The sequence below is a fragment of the Phalangium opilio genome, unplaced genomic scaffold (genome assembly GCF_054372755.1).
Source record: "Phalangium opilio isolate 3A_F unplaced genomic scaffold, DU_Popi_V2 ptg000009l_1, whole genome shotgun sequence".
NCBI classification, from domain to species: domain Eukaryota; kingdom Metazoa; phylum Arthropoda; class Arachnida; order Opiliones; family Phalangiidae; genus Phalangium; species Phalangium opilio.
The window spans coordinates 6431751-6455829 of record NW_028324146.1 but is presented as its reverse complement, the minus strand read 5'-3'; the positions used below and the strand labels follow the sequence as shown (position 1 = coordinate 6455829).

The 24079-nt window shown below is 37.2% G+C and overlaps 1 protein-coding gene across 1 annotated transcript in view; it reads left to right on the top strand.

Moving 5' to 3' along the window:
- LOC149713564 (cell adhesion molecule Dscam1-like) overlaps positions 1-23401 on the top strand; it is a 37353-nt gene extending 13952 nt beyond the window's left edge. The window contains exon 3 of the mRNA XM_089843958.1: positions 23086-23401. Within this exon, the coding sequence (XP_089700084.1) occupies positions 23086-23186 (101 nt within the window). The 3' untranslated portion in view covers positions 23187-23401. The remainder of the gene's footprint in view (positions 1-23085) is intronic.
- The last annotated feature ends 678 nt before the right edge of the window (positions 23402-24079 follow it).

Below are 24079 nucleotides of genomic sequence, written 5' to 3'. Positions count from 1 at the left end.
AGTTGGAAATGTTTTTCTGAGATAAAATTGGAGTTGGGTGGCAGTGGAAGTTTTCGTGTGCGGAGTTGGGAGGCAATGGGAATAATGATAATTAAAATTGCGGAGTTGGGAGGCAATGGAAAGTTATCTTAAAACATGGAAATCTACGGAGTTGGAAAACTTAAGTCTGGTAAGTGGTAGGGCTCCAATTTGTCTTCAGAAGCTTCGTAGGAAATTCTTTTTTCACCCGTAACCCCACGTGACACGTCCACTCAGTGAGTGTCTCACACAATGGGGCCGCGGGCGCTTTCCTTTTCTCTTAAACCCATTGACAAGAGTCTCCTTTCTAGCTTTGAGGCATAAAGTAAGGCAGTAGGTATATTGGCAGGCACAACTAATAACAGAATTGACTCTAGTTTTAGTATTTCTTGATTCGTAAAGTTCGTAACCTTGTCCTTCAAAATAGCATTTGCGAAGCGAAGCAGTCCGATTTTAATTAAATAGCTAATTTAAGAAACTAAGCGTAAAATATGACTCAACGACAACGCGTAGCGCCTTTTTCCCCAAAATCTTAAGTTTTAATGTCTAGAAGAATTTTTTGAGTAAATATTATTCCTTATTTATAAGCACTCGTGATATCAATCTCAGGCCAAGTTTGAAAGAAAACTAATGAGCTACACGTTTTACTTGAACTTTCTATTTTTCCAATTCTAAAGAGTAAAGAAATCTTCCAAAGACTAGAAACTAGAAAGGTTTTAATGGACGAAGTTAGTAGTTTGAGAAAATTTATTTTTCATGGAAGGAGTTGGGAGGAGTTTAATAAATTTTAATTTTCATGGAAGAAGTTGGGAGGAGTTTAAGAAATTTTAATTTTCATGGAAGGAGTTGGGAGGAGTTTAAGAAATTTTAATTTTCATGGAAGGAGTTGGGAGGAGTTTTACATTTCGCTTGGCGGAGTTCTGGGGAGTTGAAACTTTTGATTATGGCATTGGGAGGAATTGGAGTCATTGTTGCGTATTGCCTTGGAGTTGGAAGGAGTTGGAGTTTAATATTTTCATTTTGCAGCTCTCTAACAGCTACCTTTGTGGACGACCCCCAAAACTGCCGAAAGATACCGTGAATATACTACATTTAGACCTATTAAACAGGGTGTAAATAACAACGCCTTGGGATTCACATCATTTTATTAAAGTGATAATTTTAAACGTGATAATGGGGAGTAAGTCTGAATGCTACACACATTGAATTGTCATAGCCCTACACTTTAGCCTATGAACTTAGGCCGCACACTGAAACGTACAGTACAATCTGTTTTGCAAACATATCAGCGTAGATGTTCAATGTGTCTTCCATCGTGGTGAAGGCACTCTTCAAGGCGGCTGTCCAGGTCCTGCAACACGTTTTCCAGCATTTGTGGTCTGATACTGTTAATTTTCGCTCGAATCCGGTTCGTCAAGTCGTCTACATTTAACGGTTCGGTGCTGTACACTCGCCCTTGACATAACCCCATAAGAAAAAATCAAGTGGTGTAAGGTCAGGAGACCTTGCCGGCCACGGAATTGGTCCGCCTCTGGCGATCCAACGACCGTGAAAGTGTTCGTCTAGCCATTGACGAACTTGAACCGACCAATGTGCTGGTGCTCCGTCCTGCTGAAACCTTAGGTCTCGAAGCACTGCTAATGGTAACTCGTCAGTCGTTTCACTAAATTCGCGACGCAGGAAGTTCAAGTACGTGTTCCCGGTGATGTTCTCATCGAAAAAGAACGGACCGATAATTCTAGTGCCAATAATGGGTATCGTTCCTTTCAACCGAATTCCCAATGGACCGAAATCCCATTCGACCGAATATCCCGCAATGATTTTAGATTTCCAGCCCAATGGCTATATTCCCGATGGACCGAAATCCCAATCGTCCGAATATGCCCCTAAAAAATACATGAATATAACTTGAAACACTGTAGCCGTCAGCGATTCGGTGGTGTAGTGGATACGAAGTTGGACTGCGAAGCGATAGGTTGTTGGTTCGAATCTCCGAAAGGTATGTTAATAATATTAAAAGTAAATGTTTCGTGATACTAATTAAAACGCTCACTTTCATTCCTTTCAAGGCAAGAGATATATAGAATTAATAAACAAATTGTGCTTAAAATGAAGTTCAGTCTTAATGGTAGTTCCATCAATGTCTTTAAATTTTAAATTAAAATTTTAATATTTTGGTTTCGGGTGGGTTAGGTTAGGTTAGCTTAGCTTAGCTTAGGTTAGGTTAGGTTAGGTTAGCTTAGGTTAGGTTAGCTTAGCTTAGGTTAGGTTAGGTTAGGTTAGGTTAGGTTAGGTTAGGTTAGGTTAGGTTAGGTTAGGTTAGGTTAGGTTAGGTTAGGTTAGCTTAGGTTAGGTTAGGTTAGCTTAGGTTAGCTTAGGTTAGGTTAGGTTAGCTTAGGTTAGGTTAGGTTAGCTTAGGTTAGGTTAGGTTTGGTTCCAATAAAACGTTGACACCTTTTCCAAAATATGCTCCTTTTAATTAGCTACCACCTTTTGCAAAATATTCTCCCATTAAATAGCTACCACCTTTTCCAAAACATTCTCTTATTAATTAGCTGCCACCTTTTCCAAAAGATTTTCCTATTAAATAGCTCCCACCTTTTTCAAAACATTCTCCTATTAATTAGCTGCAACCTTTTCCAAAACATTCTCCTACTAATTAGCTGCCACATTTTCCAAAATATTCTCCTTTTAATTAGCTACCACCTTTTCTAAAATATTCTCCTATTAATTAGCTGCCACCTTTTCCAAAAGATTTTCCTATTAATTAGCTGCCACCTTTTCCAAAATATTCTCCTATTAATTAGCTGCCACCTTTTCCAATATATTCTCCAATTAATTATCTGACATGTTTTCCAAAACATTTCTATTATTGCTAATAAATTGTTTTAATACTCATATAAATAATCTTTTTACCTCCAAACAAGTTTGGGTTGGGTTAGGTTAGGTTAGGTTAGGTTACGTTTGGTTAGGTTAGGTTAGGTTAGGTTAGGCTAGGGTAGGTGAGGTGAGGAGTGCAGTAATACATTTTCAACTCACATTTATTTTAACAATAATAAGTTGTGAAATTAAAAATATATTTAATGCAAAACCACACAGTATGTCTTCTTCCAGTTCAATAGAATTTCGGTCCAATGGGACTATAATAAAATCGCACCTTTGGCTACGTTCGATCGAATGGGACCCCAAAAAAACCCCCTTCTGTCGAATGGGAATTCGATTCAATGGGACCAAAGCCAATAATGCCCACCCAAACATTTACTTTCCATCGAATTTGATGGTACTGTTGTCGTAACTAGTGGGGATTTTGTTGGGTCCAGTAATGGACGTTATGCCGGTTAACCGTACCATTCCTATGCAATGTCGCCTCGTCGGAGAAAAGGACCTTGCGCAAGAATAACGGATCGGCTTGAAAGAATTCACGCATGGTCAGACACAAATCTTGCCGTCTTAAGTAATCATCGTCCGTTAAGGCTTGATGGAGGTGGATATGATATGGCCGGTAGTGGTGACGATGTAAAATAGCAAGAACGGTGAAATGGCTCAGTCCGACCTCTTGTGCGACCGCTCTACTACTTGTGTGAGGATTACCTTCAAACCGTGCTAGGATGTCCATCTCCCTACCTTCATCACCGACTATACGGTCTCGTCTACGTGCGCGGTCGTGCACGACGAAAGTACCGACATCACGAAGATTGTCTCTAATGTTAACGACGGTGCTACGAACCGGATATTGGCGGTCTGAGAAGCGTTCGGCATACAATGCTGCCGCTTTTTGCACATTACCGCGACATTCACCCAAGATAAACATCATGTCCAGTTTATCGCTGTTAGAATAGGGTGGCATTCTTCTACGTGACAGAATGAACAACACTAATAAGAAACTAGCGGCATTGTAACTCGCGCACTGTGATTACAGAATGTGTGTATGTCTCCTTGGCCAAACTACGGGCTATGGGCATAGACATAGCCCGCGTTTTGGCCTACCGTAGATAAGGATCCCATACGTGGGATCTTTAAAATAACCCGTGGAGAACTGTAGGTCAGAATTGCCTGTGTAACTCTGATCTACAGTACTCCTTTCTGAAGAAACCTCGTATGGATGTCTTATCTACTGGTATGCTTTTTACAGTAATGTTACACTGAATGGCGTGGCATAGCCGGCCCTTAAGAGATACAACGTCGGCCGTGATAGTATTAATGTAACAAACACCCTGTTAAAGATAAATTAATGTACACAACATAGCAGTAATGATTTCGTCGTGCAGGACCGTGAACGTAGGAGATCCGTGTAATCGGTAATGAAGACAGAGAAGAGAATATTCTAGCACGTTTCGAAAAAAATCCTCGTAATAGTGGTAGATCGGTTGGACTAAGCCATAAAGATATTCTTGCCATATTACATCGGCACCATTTCCTACCCTATCATATCCACCGCCATTAAGCCATAAAAGAGGACGATTTAATAAGACGGCATTACATTTGTCTTACCATGCTCGAACTATTAATTGCAGCCGATCCACTATTCCGGCAAACGGCGCTACGTATTTTCTGACATTTCACAGGGATGGTACGGTAAACCGTCTTATCATGCATTACTGGTCCCATCAAAAAGCCTATTAGTTACGACACCATTACCACCAACTGCGATGGAAGGTAAATGTGTGACTTGGCATTCATGGGTACCGACTTAACGGATCCTTCTTCGATGAGAACATTACTGGTGGAACGTACTTGGACGTCCTGCGTCACGAGTTTAGTTAAGCGATAGACGCATTACCATTAGCAGTAATTCGTGAGCTTTGCCACCACATTGAGCGGTCAGTGTTCGTTAATGGCTGAAAGAACTTTTACATAACTGTTAGATAGGTAGAGGTGGACCAATTCCGTGGTCAGCAAGGGATTATGTTAAGGGAATATCGTAGTATTAACGTTGTTAAATAAGGTTGCTTGGGGTTAAGTCATGAAGTCACGTAGTTCCGAGGCTGGTAGCCTTCAGACATGTTCCATATTAAACCATCTCTTTTGCTTACAATGCTACGTATTTATTTACACCCTGTATACGAGTTCTACTCTATAGTATAATGACGTCACCCGACGGCAATATTGGTGGCCGTCAACAAAGGTAGCTGTTGGTCTGATTTCTTCCACCCTGTATTAAACAAAATTTTTTCTTTATCACTATTTATTTCAATTTTTCCCCGTTTCAAATTTCATTGTGAATGAAGTTGAATCTAGGAGTTGTGATACTGTACCTTTTTAGGGTTTTTACTTTTCATCAATAAAGGAGTATTAATGTAGTGAGCGGGTTATGATGGTAGTTTATGAAGGACCATTCCGTTACGCTTATGTCGATATTTTCTTTAGAACGATTATTTTACCAAAGTTATAACTCTTGCCTGCCCCTCCCCTACTCCCGCTCAATCGCCCGTTTTTCTAAAAGGCTACTCTTAACCCGCTTTTCTGACCTTCGATCCAACTAAAGTGCGTTCCAATTTCCTTGCAAGCCCGAAAGTCGTTTTTCAAGTTACCAAATCATACTAATAATAGCTATGTTTTTAAACGAAAGTTTTGTATTGTTAAACGCTATAGAGATTTTGATCACATTTGGGATTGAATGAAATTATAAAATCACCAATATGCCAACTACTGACAATTAGAAATTAGAACACATATTTTGACTATGGAGTATACTTATATGCGAGGAGCTACGGGAACGTGACGTCAATATTGGTAGTCCAAATGGTATAGCATGAGCTGAAGACTTCCAATATGGTTGTCAAAATTGAGGTTTGAGACTGGATGGTTTGATGTCACGAGAATTTTCGTAATAGCAGACTATACTGGATACTATAAAAGGGTGGTGGGACTGAACTCCCCACCCACCTACATTTAAACACTGATTACTTTGAAATTAATTTCGAGTGGCCACCAGAAGCCATCCTAATTTCTAATGCAACCCCGTGTAATAAATGTAAAGTGGCTTATACTAAGACACTTTTTTTCGAATTCGGTTACTAAAAGTCACTTGTTTTAAATCGGTTACTAAAAGTCACTTTTTTTAAATCGGTTAGTAAAAGTCACTTTTTTTAAATCGGTTACTAAAAGTCACTTTTTTTAAATCGGTTACTAAAAGTCACTTTTTCAAATTCGGTTACTAATTTTTTTACTATTTGTCACGGTTTTTGGATTTTTCAGTCTTTCGGTGTTATTTATTTTTTCTACCAGAGCGTTAAACCTAATATATTTGACTGTATGACGGTTTAAACGGAAAAATAACGAGATCACAGTTGATCAAACCCCAAAATCGTGGAGCTCGAATGTTAAACTTAATATTTAAAATCAATCCAATTCAAATGAATGTTTTCTTTTTGATTTAAAACGTCACCAATTGCTTTGCATTCTGAGCTGTGCTCCAAAATGGTTTAATTGAATTTCGCCGTTGACCTTTCCTTTGACTGGAAATATCTTAGCCCATATATTGGGCTTAATTACGACACCGACCTTTAAAATATCTTTTATCACAGAAAATAATTATAAAAGTTGGTCATCTTTGAAAACATTTCATTTCAAGTGGCCCTTTTCATAGCTTAATTTGCCCCTATTTAGTCACATTTTGCTTACTATTTTTAAATTAATTAGTCATTTATTCAACTAAAATTGAGCGTATGAGTGAGTATAAGCGCCGTGTAATATTAAATTTGAAAAACCTTGATATACTAGGCCTAGACCCGTAAGAATCGGCTTGCACGTGCATACCGTGAGATTTGTATTGGCATAACTCTCTGTTTAACCATCCTCCGAAGATCCTTGGTGGATTTGCAAGGTAATCGCGTGTTGAAAATAACTTTCTTAGTGCTTGCTAAAGCGTAAGTTCCTGAAAAACTGTTGCTCAGCGTCCCATTTAAGAGAATTTTGCGTTTAGTTGTTCACTGATTATCAGTCGTTTAAGCCGGCATTTTGCACGCATAGATAAGCTTATGGTATAGATAACCTAATGGTAACGACTTTTAAGTCATTGAAAAAATCTCTTAGAAGTTAAAATAGACTTTAATTCAAAAGCCATCAAGTATTTTGGAATAAAAATAAGAAAGTGCCATTAAGGTTTTCAATCACAATTGATAAAATAGTAACATTGAGAAGGCGTTGGTATACGCAATGTTAAATCTGATATAGGTAATATAAAAGAGCCTACACTGAACAAGAAAATAGAAGTATTTTAGTGGAGTATACATTTCAAAGGGAGCATTCGAGACACATTTAGAGTTTGACACCCGTTATCCAGTTACTGGAGAAAGGGAATCTTCACCAAATAATATTATTGTACAGCTTCCAAAATACGCATCAGGAAAATTTTTTGATTTCCAAACATAGTACAAATGGCTCCAAAGAGTGAAACGTTTCGGTTTTATAAATTCGTCTGGGAATAGCTCGTGCGATTTACTTTGAACTACTTGGGATTTTTCTTTCGAACTTCTCGTGATTTCTCGAAGTTAAATTCTAAAACTGAGCCTTCATTGGGTTACCGGAAGACATACTTAATCTGATTTACGCGTATTTGAAAAGGCTTGGTCTTTCATTTCAGTTTAACCAGAGGGCTTTTATTTTGCAAAATTTTTTGGACATGAACAAAATCTTATTCTGTTCAAACCCTGCAATTTTGAACATTGTATTTAATTATCGCCATTAGGTTGAACCATTACTAAAAATCCACTTTCTTTTCAATCGCCTATAGATTTCTTTCGTTAATCTTAGCGTTGAAGTTACTGTAGTTTAAACTTGAAACGATTATCTGTTAAGAAATGTTTACTTCACCCCGGGAGGGATGTTTCCTTTTTCTTTGTTCACTTTAGGGGACGAAGCAAGTCTCGATTCGTTATTGATTTGGTCGGTGGGCGATCGATCGGAAGCGATGAAAGGCTTCTCCATCTCGTGTTGTAATAGCGCAAGCGTCCAGCTCATTGTAATCCCGGTGGTGCGAGGGAGTGAGCCAACAATAAAACAAGACCGTTAATCAAGTCATGTTTGGTGAATTAGACAAGCTTTTAGAAAGAGTTCTCGAACAACGCCAGACAGTCCATGCATACGGGTCACTCCGTCCTCTCAGCTAGCAGCTACGCTTTGGGAACAACCCAAATGTCACGTGGCTTTTGTTTTTATGTTTTTACGCTCCGAACACTCGTTATCTCGTTTTGGGTTTAAGTAATCCGATATGATAAGAGCAGAGAAGCATCCTTTTTTGTCTCTCTTACCACGCTTTTAACCTCAACAAGACCCATGTCAAACCATTACTTTGTAGGAGACAGATTGCTGTAGAAATTAGAAAAAGCTAGAACGAAAGCAACGAAAAGTGAGGCAACGTAAGGATTTAATTTCCTTTGAGTGTCAATGCAAAGTGAGGTTGTGAGGAAAATCTTGGAAGTTACGTTCTACGTTACTGATGTCGGTTCGGTGCACTTTTCTTTGTTTTAATGCTGATAAAACGTCCAACATGATGACGAGATAAAATACAAAAATATCGCCAAACCAAAACAGAACTTGTTGAAAGGTTACTAGAGTTTTATCTTATTAACGTTTAACTTAATTCAAGATTAGTTAAGAATCTATTCTAAAACTTAAAAACTCGGTGAGTAACCTTATACTTTGGTTTTAACAGTATACACGAACTTAAACTTTGCTTCTACGTCGTAACTAGATCGAAAATGAGACAATTGCTTGCTAGGTCTTTATCTGGCTTTCTTTTTAAAATGATTCCAATTAAGAAACATATCGCTTTTACCATGTTTTGTTCTCTTTGTGGAAGTCTGAATTTTGGTATGGGTAACAAATATATTTTGCCACCTTCAATTTCCTTAATTTGCTTAAGTACTTCCAGTGCTTATCAATAAAAGTCCTGACTGATTGATAACCCTTCCGCTTTACCAATGAAGCTGAAACTAATTTTTCTTGAACGTTACTCTCACGTAGATCCCAAGAAAGATTTTCCAGTCCGCCTTCATCTTGGACAAATGGTGGCCAGATATATAAACTATACCTTCCTTAGAAGCTCCTTCCTTAGATTTCAGTCTATTTTTTATTATTTAGTAAACTGGTTTGTTAAATATCCCATAGTTGAGCTTTATGGGTTTTGGAGTTGAATAGGCCTACGAGCATGTTCTAAAATGACGCCTTGAAAGCTAACAAAAGTTCCCAAGCCTGGTTCCATTTTTGTTAGTTACAATGCAAAACTCAAATTTCGTGCCTGAGCAAATCACCACTACACTGTAAAAAATAATGGTGCATTCTTACACTATATATGCTGTTCTTTTCGGTGCCAAAATTGACACCATTTAAGGTGTACTTCTACACCATTTTCATGATAAATTCACGCCTTTTACAAATATTATTTGCAAGTATGAACGAAATATTAGGCATTTATACGCCATTTATAGTGCTTTTTATCATCTTTTTCAGGAAATCTTTTGAACTCTAATATTACTACTTAGTTTAATGGTGTTAAATGTAGGCAAAGTTACGCCACGTATATCACATTACTACACCAAATGAAGTGAAGGTGTTAAATATTTTTTCTATATTTAGCACCACGTTTAAGGTGTAAAACAAAGCCATTAATACACCATTTCAAGTCTCTGTTCACTCCATTTCAAAGCCCTATTTACTCCATTTCAGAGCCTTATTTACTCCATTTCAAAGCCCTATCTAATCCATTTCAAAGCCCTATTTACTCCATTTCAAAGCCCTAGCTATTTACTCCATTTCAAAGCCCTAGCTATTTACTCCATTTCAAAGCCCTAGCTATTTACTCCATTTCAAAGCCCTAGCTATTTACTCCATTTCAAAGCCCTAGCTATTTACTCCATTTCAAAGCCCAATTTAATCCATTTAAAACCCCTATTTACTCCATTTCAAAGCCCTATTTACTCCATTTCAAAGCGACTATTTACTCCATTTCAAAGCCCTATTTACTCCATTTCAAAGCCCTATTTACTCCATTTCCAAGCGGATATTTACTCCATTTCAAACCCCTATTTACTCCATTTCAAACCCCTATTTACTCCATTTCAAACCCCTATTTACTCCATTTCCAAGCCCTATTTACTCCATTTAAAAGCCATATTTAGTCCATTTCACACCTCAATTTACTCCATTTCAAACCCCAATTTACCCCATTTCAAAGCCCTATTTACTCCATTTCAAAGCGACTATTTACTCCATTTCAAAGCCCTATTTACTCCATTTCCAAGCGGCTATTTACTCCATTTCAAACCCCTATTTACTCCATTTCAAACCCCTATTTACTCCATTTCAAACCCCTATTTACTCCATTTCAAACCCCTATTTACTCCATTTCAAACCCCTATTTACTCCATTTCAAAGCCCTATTTACTCCATTTAAAAGCCATATTTAGTCCATTTCACACCTCAGTTTACTGCATTTCAAACCCCAGTTTACTCCATTTCAAACCCCAATTTACTCCATTTCAAACCCCAATTTACTACATTTCAAACCCCAATTTACTACATTTCAAACTCATATTTACACCATTTCAAACTCATATTTACACCATTTCAAACTCATATTTACACCATTTCAAACTCATATTTACACCATTTCAAACCCATATTTACACCGTTTCAAACCCATATTTACACCGTTTCAAACCCCTATTTACACCGTTTCAAACTCCTATTTACTCCATTTCAAGTCCCCTTTTAACAATTTCAAGGCCCTGTTCACCCCATTCAAAGTTGATTTTACTACGGCAATTAACAGATTGTCTTCCATTCGGCTGAAAAACCCCGCAATTTGGCGGATTTTGGATTCGGTATATTATGATTAAAAGTTCCCGATGGAAATACAGTAATTCTCGGGAACACGAAGACTCTATACCCGAGATAATCTGATTATCTAATGAAGGTTAGGTAAAATGAGCAATAATTCCATGTATTTTTTTAAATATTAAGCAAAATTTAGAGTTTAGAAGAACGAAATATTTTCAAATCGAAGAAATGTACCTTGACAAAGCGATTAGCAAATTGTCATATTTAAGTCATATGCATTATGTAACACTGTAATGAAGTTTGAACATAGAATGAGTACCCAAAATCTATTTTCTAACGTAACATAGTTCCTCTAAAAACGCTGTCACCGATAAAATGTTTATTATTGTTGAAATGGTTTTTCAATTTTTAGCATTTATAGGATATGAATATATGCATACGCTTATTATCACGAGTTCAAATACTTAATTTAGGAACCGCAGGTCTCAAAGACGCCTAAGCAAAACTAACCTATGCCTTTCCTAACCCTAATCTGATCTATAAAACAAGCAATATTTTGGAAAAGGAAGATGCTTATTCTTCAAAATCCTTTATAAATATATAGCGTTATTGTTCAAGGACCTAAAGAAATGGAGCATTTTTTCGAATAAGCCCGCTTTTATGAAGCTAGATTCCCACTCCACGGAAAAGACGACGGAAATCAGGCAGAAAGGGGTTCGACCGACGGAATTTCCGTTCGGTCGGGCGTAAGTTCTGTTCTATTTTTTCGGTCGTGTTCGGCGTTACGCCGGTATCTCAGCCAATGAAATTATCCCACTGACAACGTCATAAATTTCAAGAGAGCACGCACACGCGAGATCGATTGATAGCCGCCATTTTTTGTGGTTGACCAACGCTTATCGGAAACATACCACCAAGAAAGAAAAATAGAATTAACGGAAGTAAAAAGAGATAAGATGTTAATAAGGAAAAGTTTACTGAGGAAGCTAGAAAATATCCCTTCTAGTACGATCCAAGCGACAAGGGGACAAAGAGTGTGAAATAGATGTTGAGGAAACAACTCAAATCTGTCACGTGACCCAAAAATATCTACCGCCAAACTGAAAATTCAGTCGTAGTTTGAACGGTCTACCGCCGGACGCCAGCGTAAGTTAAAATTTTTACCGTTGGCTGTGTGATTTCCGCCGGTTTTTTTCTTTCGAGTGGGAATCTAGTTTAATGCCTAAGAAAGAAAGGTGTTTTTTAAAAAGTAACGTGTGCTCTTTATTAATACCGATCTGACTCCACTAGTTGTTACCCAAGAGAGATCATTTGGATAATTTTAACGGCATTAACTTATAGTCGTGTTAATTCGAGCTTGATATAATAGAAAAGCCTTCAACGTGTATATACACAATAGGAAAGGTAGTGAAGTCCCACCGAACACGACAATAATGATCCCAGTAAATGGGGTGAATAGGGGTTTGAAATGGGCAAATAGTGACAAAAAAAGGGGTAAATAAAGACTTGAAAAGAGGTGATTAGGGGCTTGAAATAAGGTAAATATACACTTGAAATGGGTTACATTTAGACTTGAAATGGGATAAATATAGATTTGAAATGGTATAAAAAAGGACTTGAAATGAGGTAAATAGGAGTTTTCAATGGCGTAAATAGGTTTAAAATGGGGTAAATATAAGGAATTGAAATGAGGTAAATAGGGGTTTTGCAATAGTGAAAATAGGACAAGAAATAGGGTAAATATAGACTTGAAATGTGGTAAATATAGGCTTGAAATGGGGTAGATATAAAGTTGAAATGGGGTGAATAGGGACTATAAATGGGATAAATATAGATTTGAAATTGGGTAAATAGGAGTTTCGCAATGGTGTAAATAAGGCTGGAAAAGGGGTAAATAGGGACTTTAAATGGGGTAAATAAGGGTTTTGCAATGGTGTAAATAGCGGTTTTGCAATGGTGTAAATAAGGCTTGAAAATGTGTAAATAAGGGTTTTGCAATGGTGTAAATAGCGGTTTTGCAATGGTGTAAATAGGGGTTTTGCAATAGTGTTAAGAGGGGTTTTGCAATGGTGTAAATAGGGGTTTTGCAATGGTGTAAATAGGGTTTTGCAATGGTGTAAATAGGGGTTTTGTAAAGTTGTAAATAGGGGTTTTGCAATGGTGTAGATAGGGGTTTTGCAATGGTGAAAATAGGGTTTTGCAATGGTGTAAATAGGGGTTTTGTAAAGGTGTAAATAGGGGTTTTGCAATGGTGTAAATAGGGGTTTTGCAATGGTGTAAATAGGGGTTTTGCAATGGTGTAAATATGGGTTTTGCAATGGTGTAAATAGGGCTTGAAATGGGGTAAATATAGACTTGAAATGGTGTAAATATGGACTTGAAATGAGGTGAATAAGGGTTTGCAATGGTGTTAATGGATCTTGAAATGGGGTAAATATAGACTAGGAATGGGCTAATTAAGGACTTAAAATGGGGTAAATAGGGGTTTGCAAAGGTGTATTTTCGTATTATTTTAACACCATTTAATGGTATAATCGAAGGGGTTATTTTAATCCATTTATGTATAATTTGAGCAACTTTTATCGAATGATGTTTTATGAATCCGTTTTTTGCACCATTCACTTTCGCTAATGGTGTTTGTAAAATATCGCACTATTTTCATACAATTTCAACACATTGTTTATAAACATTCAGAAGTTGCATCAAGCAATTAAGTCTAGTTTATAATTATCATCCGCCATAGAATGACGTAAGCATCTGTTTGTTCTACAACCATAACTATAATAAACCCTGGTTGAAGCTTCTTGGGTGAAACCACCAATGGGAAATCTATCGTAAAAGCGATCTGCTCTACACAATGACTACGGCAGGGGTTAGGTCAATGGGGGTGTTAGGCTTGTAGAGCAATCTCTGGTAGTCAGTCGGGGTACTTTGTTGAGAAAACAATGATCGAGGGAAGAAAAGAAGTGCTGATGGTACGCAGCAGTCATCACGCGCTACTAGTTGAGATAGCTAATGGCGTACGGGCGGGTGGAAATCCACTGGGAATCCACACCATAGGGATCGATCTAGCAATGTTAAGAGGGGGACTGTTGTTCAACAATACGCTGCCAAAGGAACATCCCAGACTCATACGTCTTCCTTGGATGTGCTCGCCGTCTATGCTGCTCCTTTTAACAGACGCTGCCGAAAAGGACATTGATAGTTTCAACGTATACCTTGGGGAGGTCATTAGTCGCCAGTCTGAGAGTTGGATGGTCAGAATCCCTTTTGGACCATCTTGGAACACGTAGACCCGAAATCGAGATCTCTCATAAGTTTGAAATTCACTCAATAAACTAAGTGTTTAACAGTAAACAGGATTTCCGCTTAACCAACTTGTTAATTTTGCTGCCAATGAAAACTAAAAAAGAAGCCAATAGTTATAAATACCTAGTAATATAGAATTTGAAGGCCAACCCTTTATCAATAAATCATAGGGCAGCGAACCTTAAGTAAGTTAATTTCATTAGAAATGGCATTCCTACTATTGGAAATGTAAGACTTATTGCTATTGTGGTTTTTATTTTATACAAATTTGTGATGGTAGGGATTAGTAATCGAAGCGTTAAGATACAGCCTAAGGGTAGTCGCCTTGGAAGCAGGCGAACAATAAAACCACGTGGACCCAACCTAATAATTTAGTACTTAGTTAACTTCGGGAAACAAGGCTTGTTCGCCAGTACTTGAGATGGCGAAACATCTAAAAAGAAGTGACCTTGTAGAAAGTTGACAATCGCGTCTGTAATTTCTCGGAAAAAAATGTTCCCGAAAGTTAACATTGAAATGACTGCTTACTAATTGGAGAATTGTCTTTGAATACCTATGTTAGACATAACTCTTAAAGAATATCCGACTTAAATTGGGTTCCAATTTCTCAATAATTCTATTTCACGGCATATATCGAAAAAAACTATATTTTCGATAAGTCAAAAGTTGGACTGGAGTTTGTAAGGATTTAAAACGCAAAAAGATATGATCTCGAATGAGTCCATTGTCGGATTACGCGTGTTTGAGCGCCACAGTTCTGATGTTCTGATCGATTCTAATATCCTAACCTCCTAAGCCAAAGCCTTATTATCCTGTTCTTTACAAATACGAAGCAATCGTCCACTTTGCCAGGGCGAATGAAAACAACGTCGGATTGACTTATTATTAAAGGCACAAGTGAGATGAGACTAGAAGTGACGGGCTCTAGCATTGGTAATAGATCCTGGCATTAATGAACAAATTTGAGTATTTTACGCCGCTTCAATCGCATCTACGCTAGAGAGAAAAAAATTGGTCGAGTTCCAAAAAAATTTCTTACCCCCTTCCCCTCAACCTAAAGCGGCGGAACACGGACGCGGGTGCTTGAATCTAGTTCGGCCGTCTACCACCGCGAGCGTCTCACGTTTTGGAGGGAAAATTCTGAAACCGCCACTAGAGGGCCAACCGTTGGTGTGTTATCAAGAATATTCACTTTCGCCGAGTGAAGAATTTGATTAGCTCAGTACTTCTAGTCTCATCTCACTTCTGTTAAAGGCTATCCGCGAGCGAGATAGTGCGCTGTATATGTAATTTCTTGCGGTGCCAAATTTAAAAGGTCCGGTTGGTGCCTGGAGAATTTTTGAAATCACCAATTGGTAAGCACTGGGGAAATCGGAGTCGTAATTTACTGCATGTTTCTAAATGTACACCTCCCTTTGGCCACAGTCTACCCTCTGATTACTAAATAGTAAATTACTATTCCAATTTTTTCCCTTTCAAACAAATGAAAACTTCGCCTAATTTCTTCCACACTGTAATATTTGAAGTTATTTTTGAATAATCATATTTTGAAAATGCATTCAATATTTTATGGAACATGTTGTCTCGAATATACACGCTTGTGTTCCTTTCGTTTGTGGATTTCCCATTCGCGCTTCGAGCGTGGATGGGAAGAAGAGTGTATTCGCATAGTGATATAAAGGCATCGTCATCACTGGAGATAAATCGAGCAGAATTCCGATTGGAATGCTAATAGCGCGCGAGGGCCCGCCGGATCATTACGGCATCATCATCCTCCTTCTCCAGACTCTCATTCAAAGAGAAACAAGATTGACAACGCTCTAATCACTCTTAAAGGAAAAGTTCAGGGTACCTAACATTAGGCCTCAAATTAACGGCCTCGTTTAGAAGATATCGAAATGATTGATAAAAAAAATTATAATTTCCCTAATTACGATTAAAATCCAATTAATTGACCAAAAAATTGAAGAGAGCAGCCGCGCCATTTTTTAAAGCCACGTGAAAAACTCGCACACACGCCGTTATTGGCCAAATGGCTAGCGAATAGGAAAGTTAGATTTCTCTACTGCAGACCAGGGTTGTTGATTTTTTTTGATTTAAATCGGATTTTTTTGATTTTAATTGATTTATTTGATTTTTTTGATTTTTATTAAACTAATAGGTAGTAAATTACCAACATGAAAACTTTTGAGTTAAAATTAACCAAAAGCAAAATAATCATGACATTTAAACAGCTATTGGATATTATTACAATTCATATGCTTGTATAAAAAGACTAGCTTGACTGCTATTTCATTTCCTAGCCTTTCCAGCAAGACAAACTAGAGTTCTGGGAAAAACTTACATTGAAATATACCAAAACCATGATTATTTTTAATTTTAGGTCTTTTCTAGTTAAGTTTCTTCTCGAGTTTCTTAAACTACTTCTTGGAATCTTAGAAAAAATTTTTTAAAAATAAAAATATATTCTTGATTTTAATCAAATGATTTTTTTAAAAAATATCTCTTGATTTAAATCATGATTTAAATCAGTGATTTCAATCAAACTGATTTAAATCAAACAACTCTGCTGCAGACGACGATATTTATTGATATATTCAAGGTTGACTTTCAGCATAGCCCACTAGATCACGCACATCACGACGCAAGCTGCTCGCGCTATAGAAGCCCGTTCAATCGGCCAAAAAGTGCAACTTTTGAATTCTTGGCGAGAAATTCGAAGTCAGCGAAAATTAACATTAAGTTCTATGGGATGAGGAAGGTTTTTTGGCCAGATCCTCTGTCCTATTGATCGAAATGACCTGAAATTTCAATGAGACGTGTGTTTTGACGTGTTTTATTAATCTTAAAAAGATTCAAGCTTCTAGAGTGGAGAGCTTTTTTAAAAAAAAGTTTTTTTCATAGCCAATATGATGGGTTCAGTGCTAAGACTGAATATATCTTCTGATCTACTGGTCCAAATGTCCTGAAATCTTAATGAGAGGTGTGTTACAATCGTTTCTATTATATCAAAAAGGATTCAAGCTTTTAGAGTGGATAATTATTTCAATAAAAATTAATTTCCAATGTCATAATTGTAAATTAAGAACTTAATGCACTATATCTTTGGATCTACTGGCCCAAATGTCCTGAAAATTTAATGAGAGGTGTGTTAAAATAATTTAACTTTCACTCCCTTTCCAAGATTAAACGTATTGCTTAAACATTACGCTAAAAATCTTAGAATTAAACAAAATTATAGGCCCTAAAGCCTAAAACACACATATTTTGGGGAAGTTCAGAAGAACCCCTGTTTTTCTGGCAAAAGCACTTTATTGTGTAAACGCAATTTTGGTTCAAAAATGTATTTATTGCAAATATCACATATTTTACAAAAACCAAAAATTAAGCATAGAAAAATCATGATTAAGAAACGAACTGAAAAGGGTTGGTGAAAAGTATCTTAATACCAGTTGCAGTTGGTAAAAAACAAAGATTTAGTGGAGAGATAGTTTTAAATTATAATTAATTGTCAAAGAGGTCCAAGAAGAAAAAGCTTCCTCGCAGCGATCCTATGCTTGTTCAAAGACATTCTGAAGCTTCTTGAGTGGTGCTTGATCTTAGTTTTGAAGCTTTGTTTTAGCATTTGTCAACTTTTCTTATTTTGACGATATACTTTATATTTTTATCGATTAATCTTTTAAATGCCCCGCCCAACAAGTAAGGATAACAATTAAAAATCGCCAAGGGTTTTCGAGACATCTGCCCCTCTGCATGTTTACAAATCATGGAAAATTGGTTCAAGAGGTCTATGATTTATAATCTATTAATCCCCAAAAAGCAAGTTTTGGACAAGTAGAATGGGGCTGGTTTTTTTATCGCGGAAAAAGGTTGTAAGTACTTAATTTACAATTATGACAAGGGATATTAATTTTTTTATATATATAATCGATTGTAACATACCTCTAATTAAATTTTCGGGACATTTGGGCCATTAGATCCAAAGATATAGTGCATTAAGTACTTAGTTTAAAATTATGACATTGGAACTAAATTTTTATTAAAATAATTATCCACTATTAAAGCTTGAATCCTTTTTAATATAATATAATAGATTGTAACACACCTCTCATTAAAATTTCAGGACATTTGGACCAGTAGATCTGAAGGTATATTCAGTCTTAGCACTGAACCCATCATTTTGGCTATGAAAATAATTTTTTTAAGAAACCTTTCCACTCTAGAAGCTTGAATCCCTTTTCGAATAATAAAACAAGTCAAAAGACACGTCCAATTAAAATTTCAGGTCATTTCGATCAATAGGACAGAGGATCTGGCCAAAAAACTTACCTCATCCCATAGAAATTAATGTTAATTTTCGCTGACTTCGAATTTCCCGCCAAGAACCCAAAAGTTGCACTTTTTGGCCGATTGAACGGCTTCTATAGCGCGAGCAGCTTACGTCGTGATGCGCGTGATCGAGTGGGCTATGCTGAAAGTCAACCTTGAATATATCAATAAATATCGTCGTCTGCAGTAGGGAAATCTAACTTTCCTATTCGCTAGCCATTTGGCCAATAACGGCGTGTGTGCGAGTTTTTCACGTGACTTTAAAAAATGGCGCGGCTGCTCTATTCAATTTTTGGGTCAATTAATTGGATTTTAATCGTAATTAGGGAAATTATAATTTTTTTATCAATCATTTCGATATCTTCTAAACGAGGCCGTTAATTTAAGGTCTAATGTTAGGTATCCCTTTTCCTTTAGAACGAAAATAATTAATATAAACGGTTTCCATTACAACTTTGAACACCCTATTAAAAACGTATAACAGAAAATGATTCAGTAAGAGCAGCGTATGATTCATGTTGCCTCTGAGTCGAAGAAAAAATATATTTACTAATCGCCTCCCGAATATGTAATAGGTTAAAGGTCGCGTATGAATATTAGTGCGAGGGCAAACCAAATAACGTTTTCTAAAAAGGTTTGGCTAAGAAGTGTATGATCAAATGGAAGCAAAATTATTCAAAGGGCTTCTAATTCCTGAAAGCCGACTTGACTACTTTCGTCGATATTAAACTTACAAATGATGTTATAATATTAAAGTAGAGGCTGAATGGTTTATTTTGAAGGAATCTAGAGAGAAAGCGAGGTTTGGCGTGGTGAAAACCATAGTGGGCACTACGAAAGTCTTTAATCTAACTCCCATTGACTGCTACGCTTTCTCTTATTTCTATTTTCCTTTTGGTTATGCAATATGTTTTAAATGGCACTTTCTATTATTAAAGGATAACGTGAGAAAACCAAATAGTATTTTTAAATAAGGGAACGGGAAAAAAATTACCATCTAATAGCGTTTTACATTGGGGTCGTCTGAGAGCACTCCGTATTTTGTTGACACGTCATCGCTCTAGCTCGGAGTCGGAGGACCTGATCTAGTTGCTCCCAATAAAAGACGAGAGTTTCTTCAGAGCGGTTTGTGACGTCATCAGGCGCGCCATTTTGGTTGCTCCCTCTCTCATGCCGGAGCGGTTGGGATCAATCCAGGAGCAAAACCGGAGGGAGCGACTGAGTCAGTGGAAGACGCTCGTCTTTCTGAACGAAAGACTAATGTTTTTTACGGAGTGCTCTGGGTGCGCTCGGATCACCATAATGGAAAACGCTATTAATATTCGAGCAAATAACGAAACAAGAATTAGATTTTATTTACGAGAAAAACAAGATTTCCGCTGACAAACTACTTATTTCCCCAATTAGATCTGACTTTGGTTCAACCGACCCCTTGTGAGACACAGAAAATAGGTAAAAGAACCAAGGAGTAATATATTACTCTTTTAGAGTTGCCCATTTTCCGGTTTTAACACTAAACCAGTATGACGGGGAACAAACAATTTCTTTAGATATTCACCATTACGTAAATGAATGGGAAATGCGTATCATGCTTATTAGGTTATTTATAATATTGTCAATAAACACAGCAGTAAGGTAATGTATTATCCTCTCGTAGTGGGCTTTCGGTGGATGGCTCTAAAAGGTTTTCCTGGAAACAAAAAGAAGATAGGGAAAAGAACGTAAAAAGAATTTGGCGTAAGAAAAGAAGGTAATGAGCAGATCGTAGCCTAGATTTGGAAATCTGAAGAAGAGCCATTTGGAATCCATTTGGTGCAGCTTTTATCTCTCGGCTCACCAATGAACACCAAAGATATCATTGGCCAAACTGAAGCCAACCCACATCGTTTGCCCATACAAAAGTATTACCATAAGTTAATAAGATATGTTTCATAAGTCTGACACTGCCCATACGTCGTAATGCTAGAGACTTCCAGAGAGCTATTTCGAGAACGACAAGCGAGAACTGCAGACTACACTCGGTTAGTTTTGCAGTCCATCTTCCCTGACCAGGCGTCGCTTTACGAGAATCAATGACCTACGTCATTTCATGACAAGCTCTCAGTAACGAGTGAAAAACTTATGGAAGATATCTTATGAACTTACGGTATTACTATACATGCATGCACGAGATATCATAGACCTATCTTTACTTTTCGCTTCGGAGCTTTTTCTAAATGTAGCTACTCGATTCTTGGCCGGAAACCTTTTCTGTTCTCTTGGCCCCCGAAGTAAGTCGCGCTAATTTCAAATACTCGTTTAGTTCATGCTTGACCTCATTTAAATGAATGGTATTAGTAAAGGCAAATAGAATGACAAAGTGAAGTACGGATGCAAGCATTTCCTAGTGACTAGTATTCAAGTCTTGACCTCTTTCTGTCAACCTTCCTTGGGAAACCAATCAGCACTCGTTTTACCGGAAAGTTGGAGATGTTAGGTTTAGTGGGACTGACCGTTGGTACCAATGACAAATAGAACTGGATGGATAAAAGTTTAACATAGTGTCCAATATGAGTTTACGAAACAAAGTCTCCACTCTCTAGTTTCTTTGTTCGACCAATCAGCATTGTACTTTATTGAGGCATTCGGTGCCTGAGAACATTTTTATTTGCTGTTGATAATAGATTTCGCACGGCAAATATGGTTGCTAAATAAAACTCTTTTTCCCATGTGCTCGGCTTTACTATTCATCGGCTAGTTTTCCTTAAACATGTTATTTTGCCTTTTTTGGAAGCAATGTTGTTCTCTAGCATACTTATATCGGTTAAATAGCTTGGTACATACCATCCTAAAGGCAATACTATTCACTCTGATGGATTTGAAAAAAAAATTAACTTAAGCTGATTGTTTCGACATTTTGGAATATAATTATCTGGAAGAACTGTGTTAAAATTTCCATCAGACCGCTATCAGACCCAGAGTTTAGATGGCGAGAAGCTCGAGACGCGTATACCTCGCGCGTATAGGATTTCCGGGCTTTTTTTTCCTCACGTCATAGTGATGTCATCAAACAGGCAAACAAGCTCAACAAGACAAAATGGTTGATATATCGAAATTGAGTTTTCGTGATTTTCTAATGGAGTTTAAAAATAAAAACTTTGGCTCAATTATATTAAAAACTTGATATTTTGAAAGTAGAGACTTGAAAGTGTAATATAATATCACTTTCGTGCTAAAATATGATATGAAATTGTAAATTCGCACACCCTTTAAAAGTGATTAACTAGTTCTATGAAGTTATTTGCACTTTGGGGTCGAAAAAATGGACGCGGTCGAGGGAAAACCAGTTTCTTAAGATAAATATAATCTTTGAAGAAGAAACAATGGATTTGTTTGGGTTAAAGATATAAAGGAATGGTAGCCTTATCTTATTTTTTATCCTTTTACGGGGAAATCTATTATAGATGACCACGAGCATCGCATCAGACATTTATATGGTTTTTCTATCTGAAACTACGCAGAGCATGTTCTACTCTGGAGTATTGTAGGCCTTGTCTAGGTTTTTCAAGCTATCTTTCTACGACCTGACTAATCACTCCAAGCCGTAGCTTCCCAGAGTGATAAGGTGATGTAAATTATGGATTGCCGTTTCGGAAAGTAGTACACCACTTATTTTTTTTCCAATATTACGCGTATCATTAGTAAGCAATGGTAACGGTGAAAAATGAGTTATGGTAAATAATATTGTAAGAATTGCGATAATTACGAAAAGTTTTCTGTATCTATATAAATCAAAGTCCTGACAGACTGACTGATAATCAGCGCCCAGCCCAAACCGCGTGCCCTAGAGGGAAAAATAAATGGAGGCCAGAAATGTAAAAAATCTACTCTATGCAACATAGTCCGCGCGTTTCAACCGATTTCACAAACATTTAGTACACTAGTTTCCTTTAACCTATAGGCGGGCTGAATGGTCTTTTGGGTTCGGATTGTTGCCATCTTTTTAAATGGCGGCCAGAAATTTAAAAACTCCACATGAAAAGTAATAAAAAATGTACCGACGGGCTGACGGGCAACGCCGAGTGTCTTCGCTCCTAGGGTGCTACAAAAATATTGGTCATCAGTAAAATCTACCCATTCTTTACATAATTTCGATGAAAGTTCTTATTACACGCGAGAGACGCCGCGGGTAACAGTTAGTCTATTATAATTTTAAAGCCTAGAAGAAAAACATACAATTGATAATATCGATATATTTTAAAAAGTTTACTATTTTTTAACATTTTTGAATTTTATACAAAAACGTAATTATCATTATTTACCACTTGGTAGATACGCCTTTCAATTTCACCATTTCTTATTTATAATTTTTTAAAGAGGTGTCTTAACATAAATAATGGATGGCGAAGATACTTTTAAACATTAGAAAAACTTATATGAAACTAACTTTCATAATTAGATTTGCTAGATTTCAAGCTACCAAAGACTATACAGATAAGGAGATTTTGAGCATATGAAGATGAGACGCGTAATTTGAATTTTTATATTCTTTTGATACCGTGGTTTTTATATGCAGATAAAGCTATTAGAAATATTATTCGTATAATTTAATCTGTCCAATTATATTATGGTTGACTTAAGAAAAATACGTTTTTGTTATATTTCCAGTGAATGTTCAAAGTTACGCGGTGGACGTTTACGACGAGTTTGTGATCGCTGGCAACACTGCCGTTTTGAGATGCCACATTCCTAGATTCATGAATTCATGAAGGACTTCGTCACCGTCAATGCCTGGACCAGCGACGCCACGCAAGTCATTCCTGGTAACGCCTTATCAGGTAATACGTTCCTTTCATTCTACCAACGTTTAAATACATTAGAGAAGCTAGTGCAGAGCGTGCTTTTACCCAGCACTTGGGTTATGCAGGGAAAAATTAGGTCAGCAGCATTTTCATAATTAGTCAGTGGTAGCGCCACCTTTGAGGTTTTTCAGTAGTTTAAAAAATTTTACATTTTTTATTTTTGTGAAGTTGAACTAAGTTACATAATTTTTTAATCTTCGGTAACTGTTCATTGAAGTGTGATAAAGTTAAGAGGGTTTTACCTCAAATGTGAGAGTTTCGGGAAATTCTATAGCTACATAAATTCTTGGCATGTATACCTATTTTCCCTTCCTCACCCAACAGCGGTTGTTTTACCAAAGCTAGGTTTGATTATGAAATAACTACTACGGTCGTCAGGCATATTCATTAATGTATAATATGGTAGTTATTGTTGTTGAGGAGGGTACGCGCCCTAGCACCGATGCCAAAGGCATATTGTGCATCCTCATATATAGGCCTTGAATAGGCCCGTAGCTGCAGCGTAGCGAAGAACTCGCTCCACCGTAATAGAGGAGACCCTCAAGGGTTCCAAAGTATGTGAATCAAAATATGCTAGTCTAAGCGAGGCGAAGCAGTCGCACTCGCAAAGTACGTGAGCGGATGTTTCTTCCTTCTCCTGACACGACCTACAGAGAGGGTCGTCGGCCAAAACCCATCAGATAGAGGTGCCTATTAAGCCGACAGTGCCCGGTCAAAAGACCGGTGGCCAGCCTAATATCCCATCTGCTGAGCGAAATTAGGTCTCTGGCACGAGACCTGCAGGGACCATTGACAAAAAG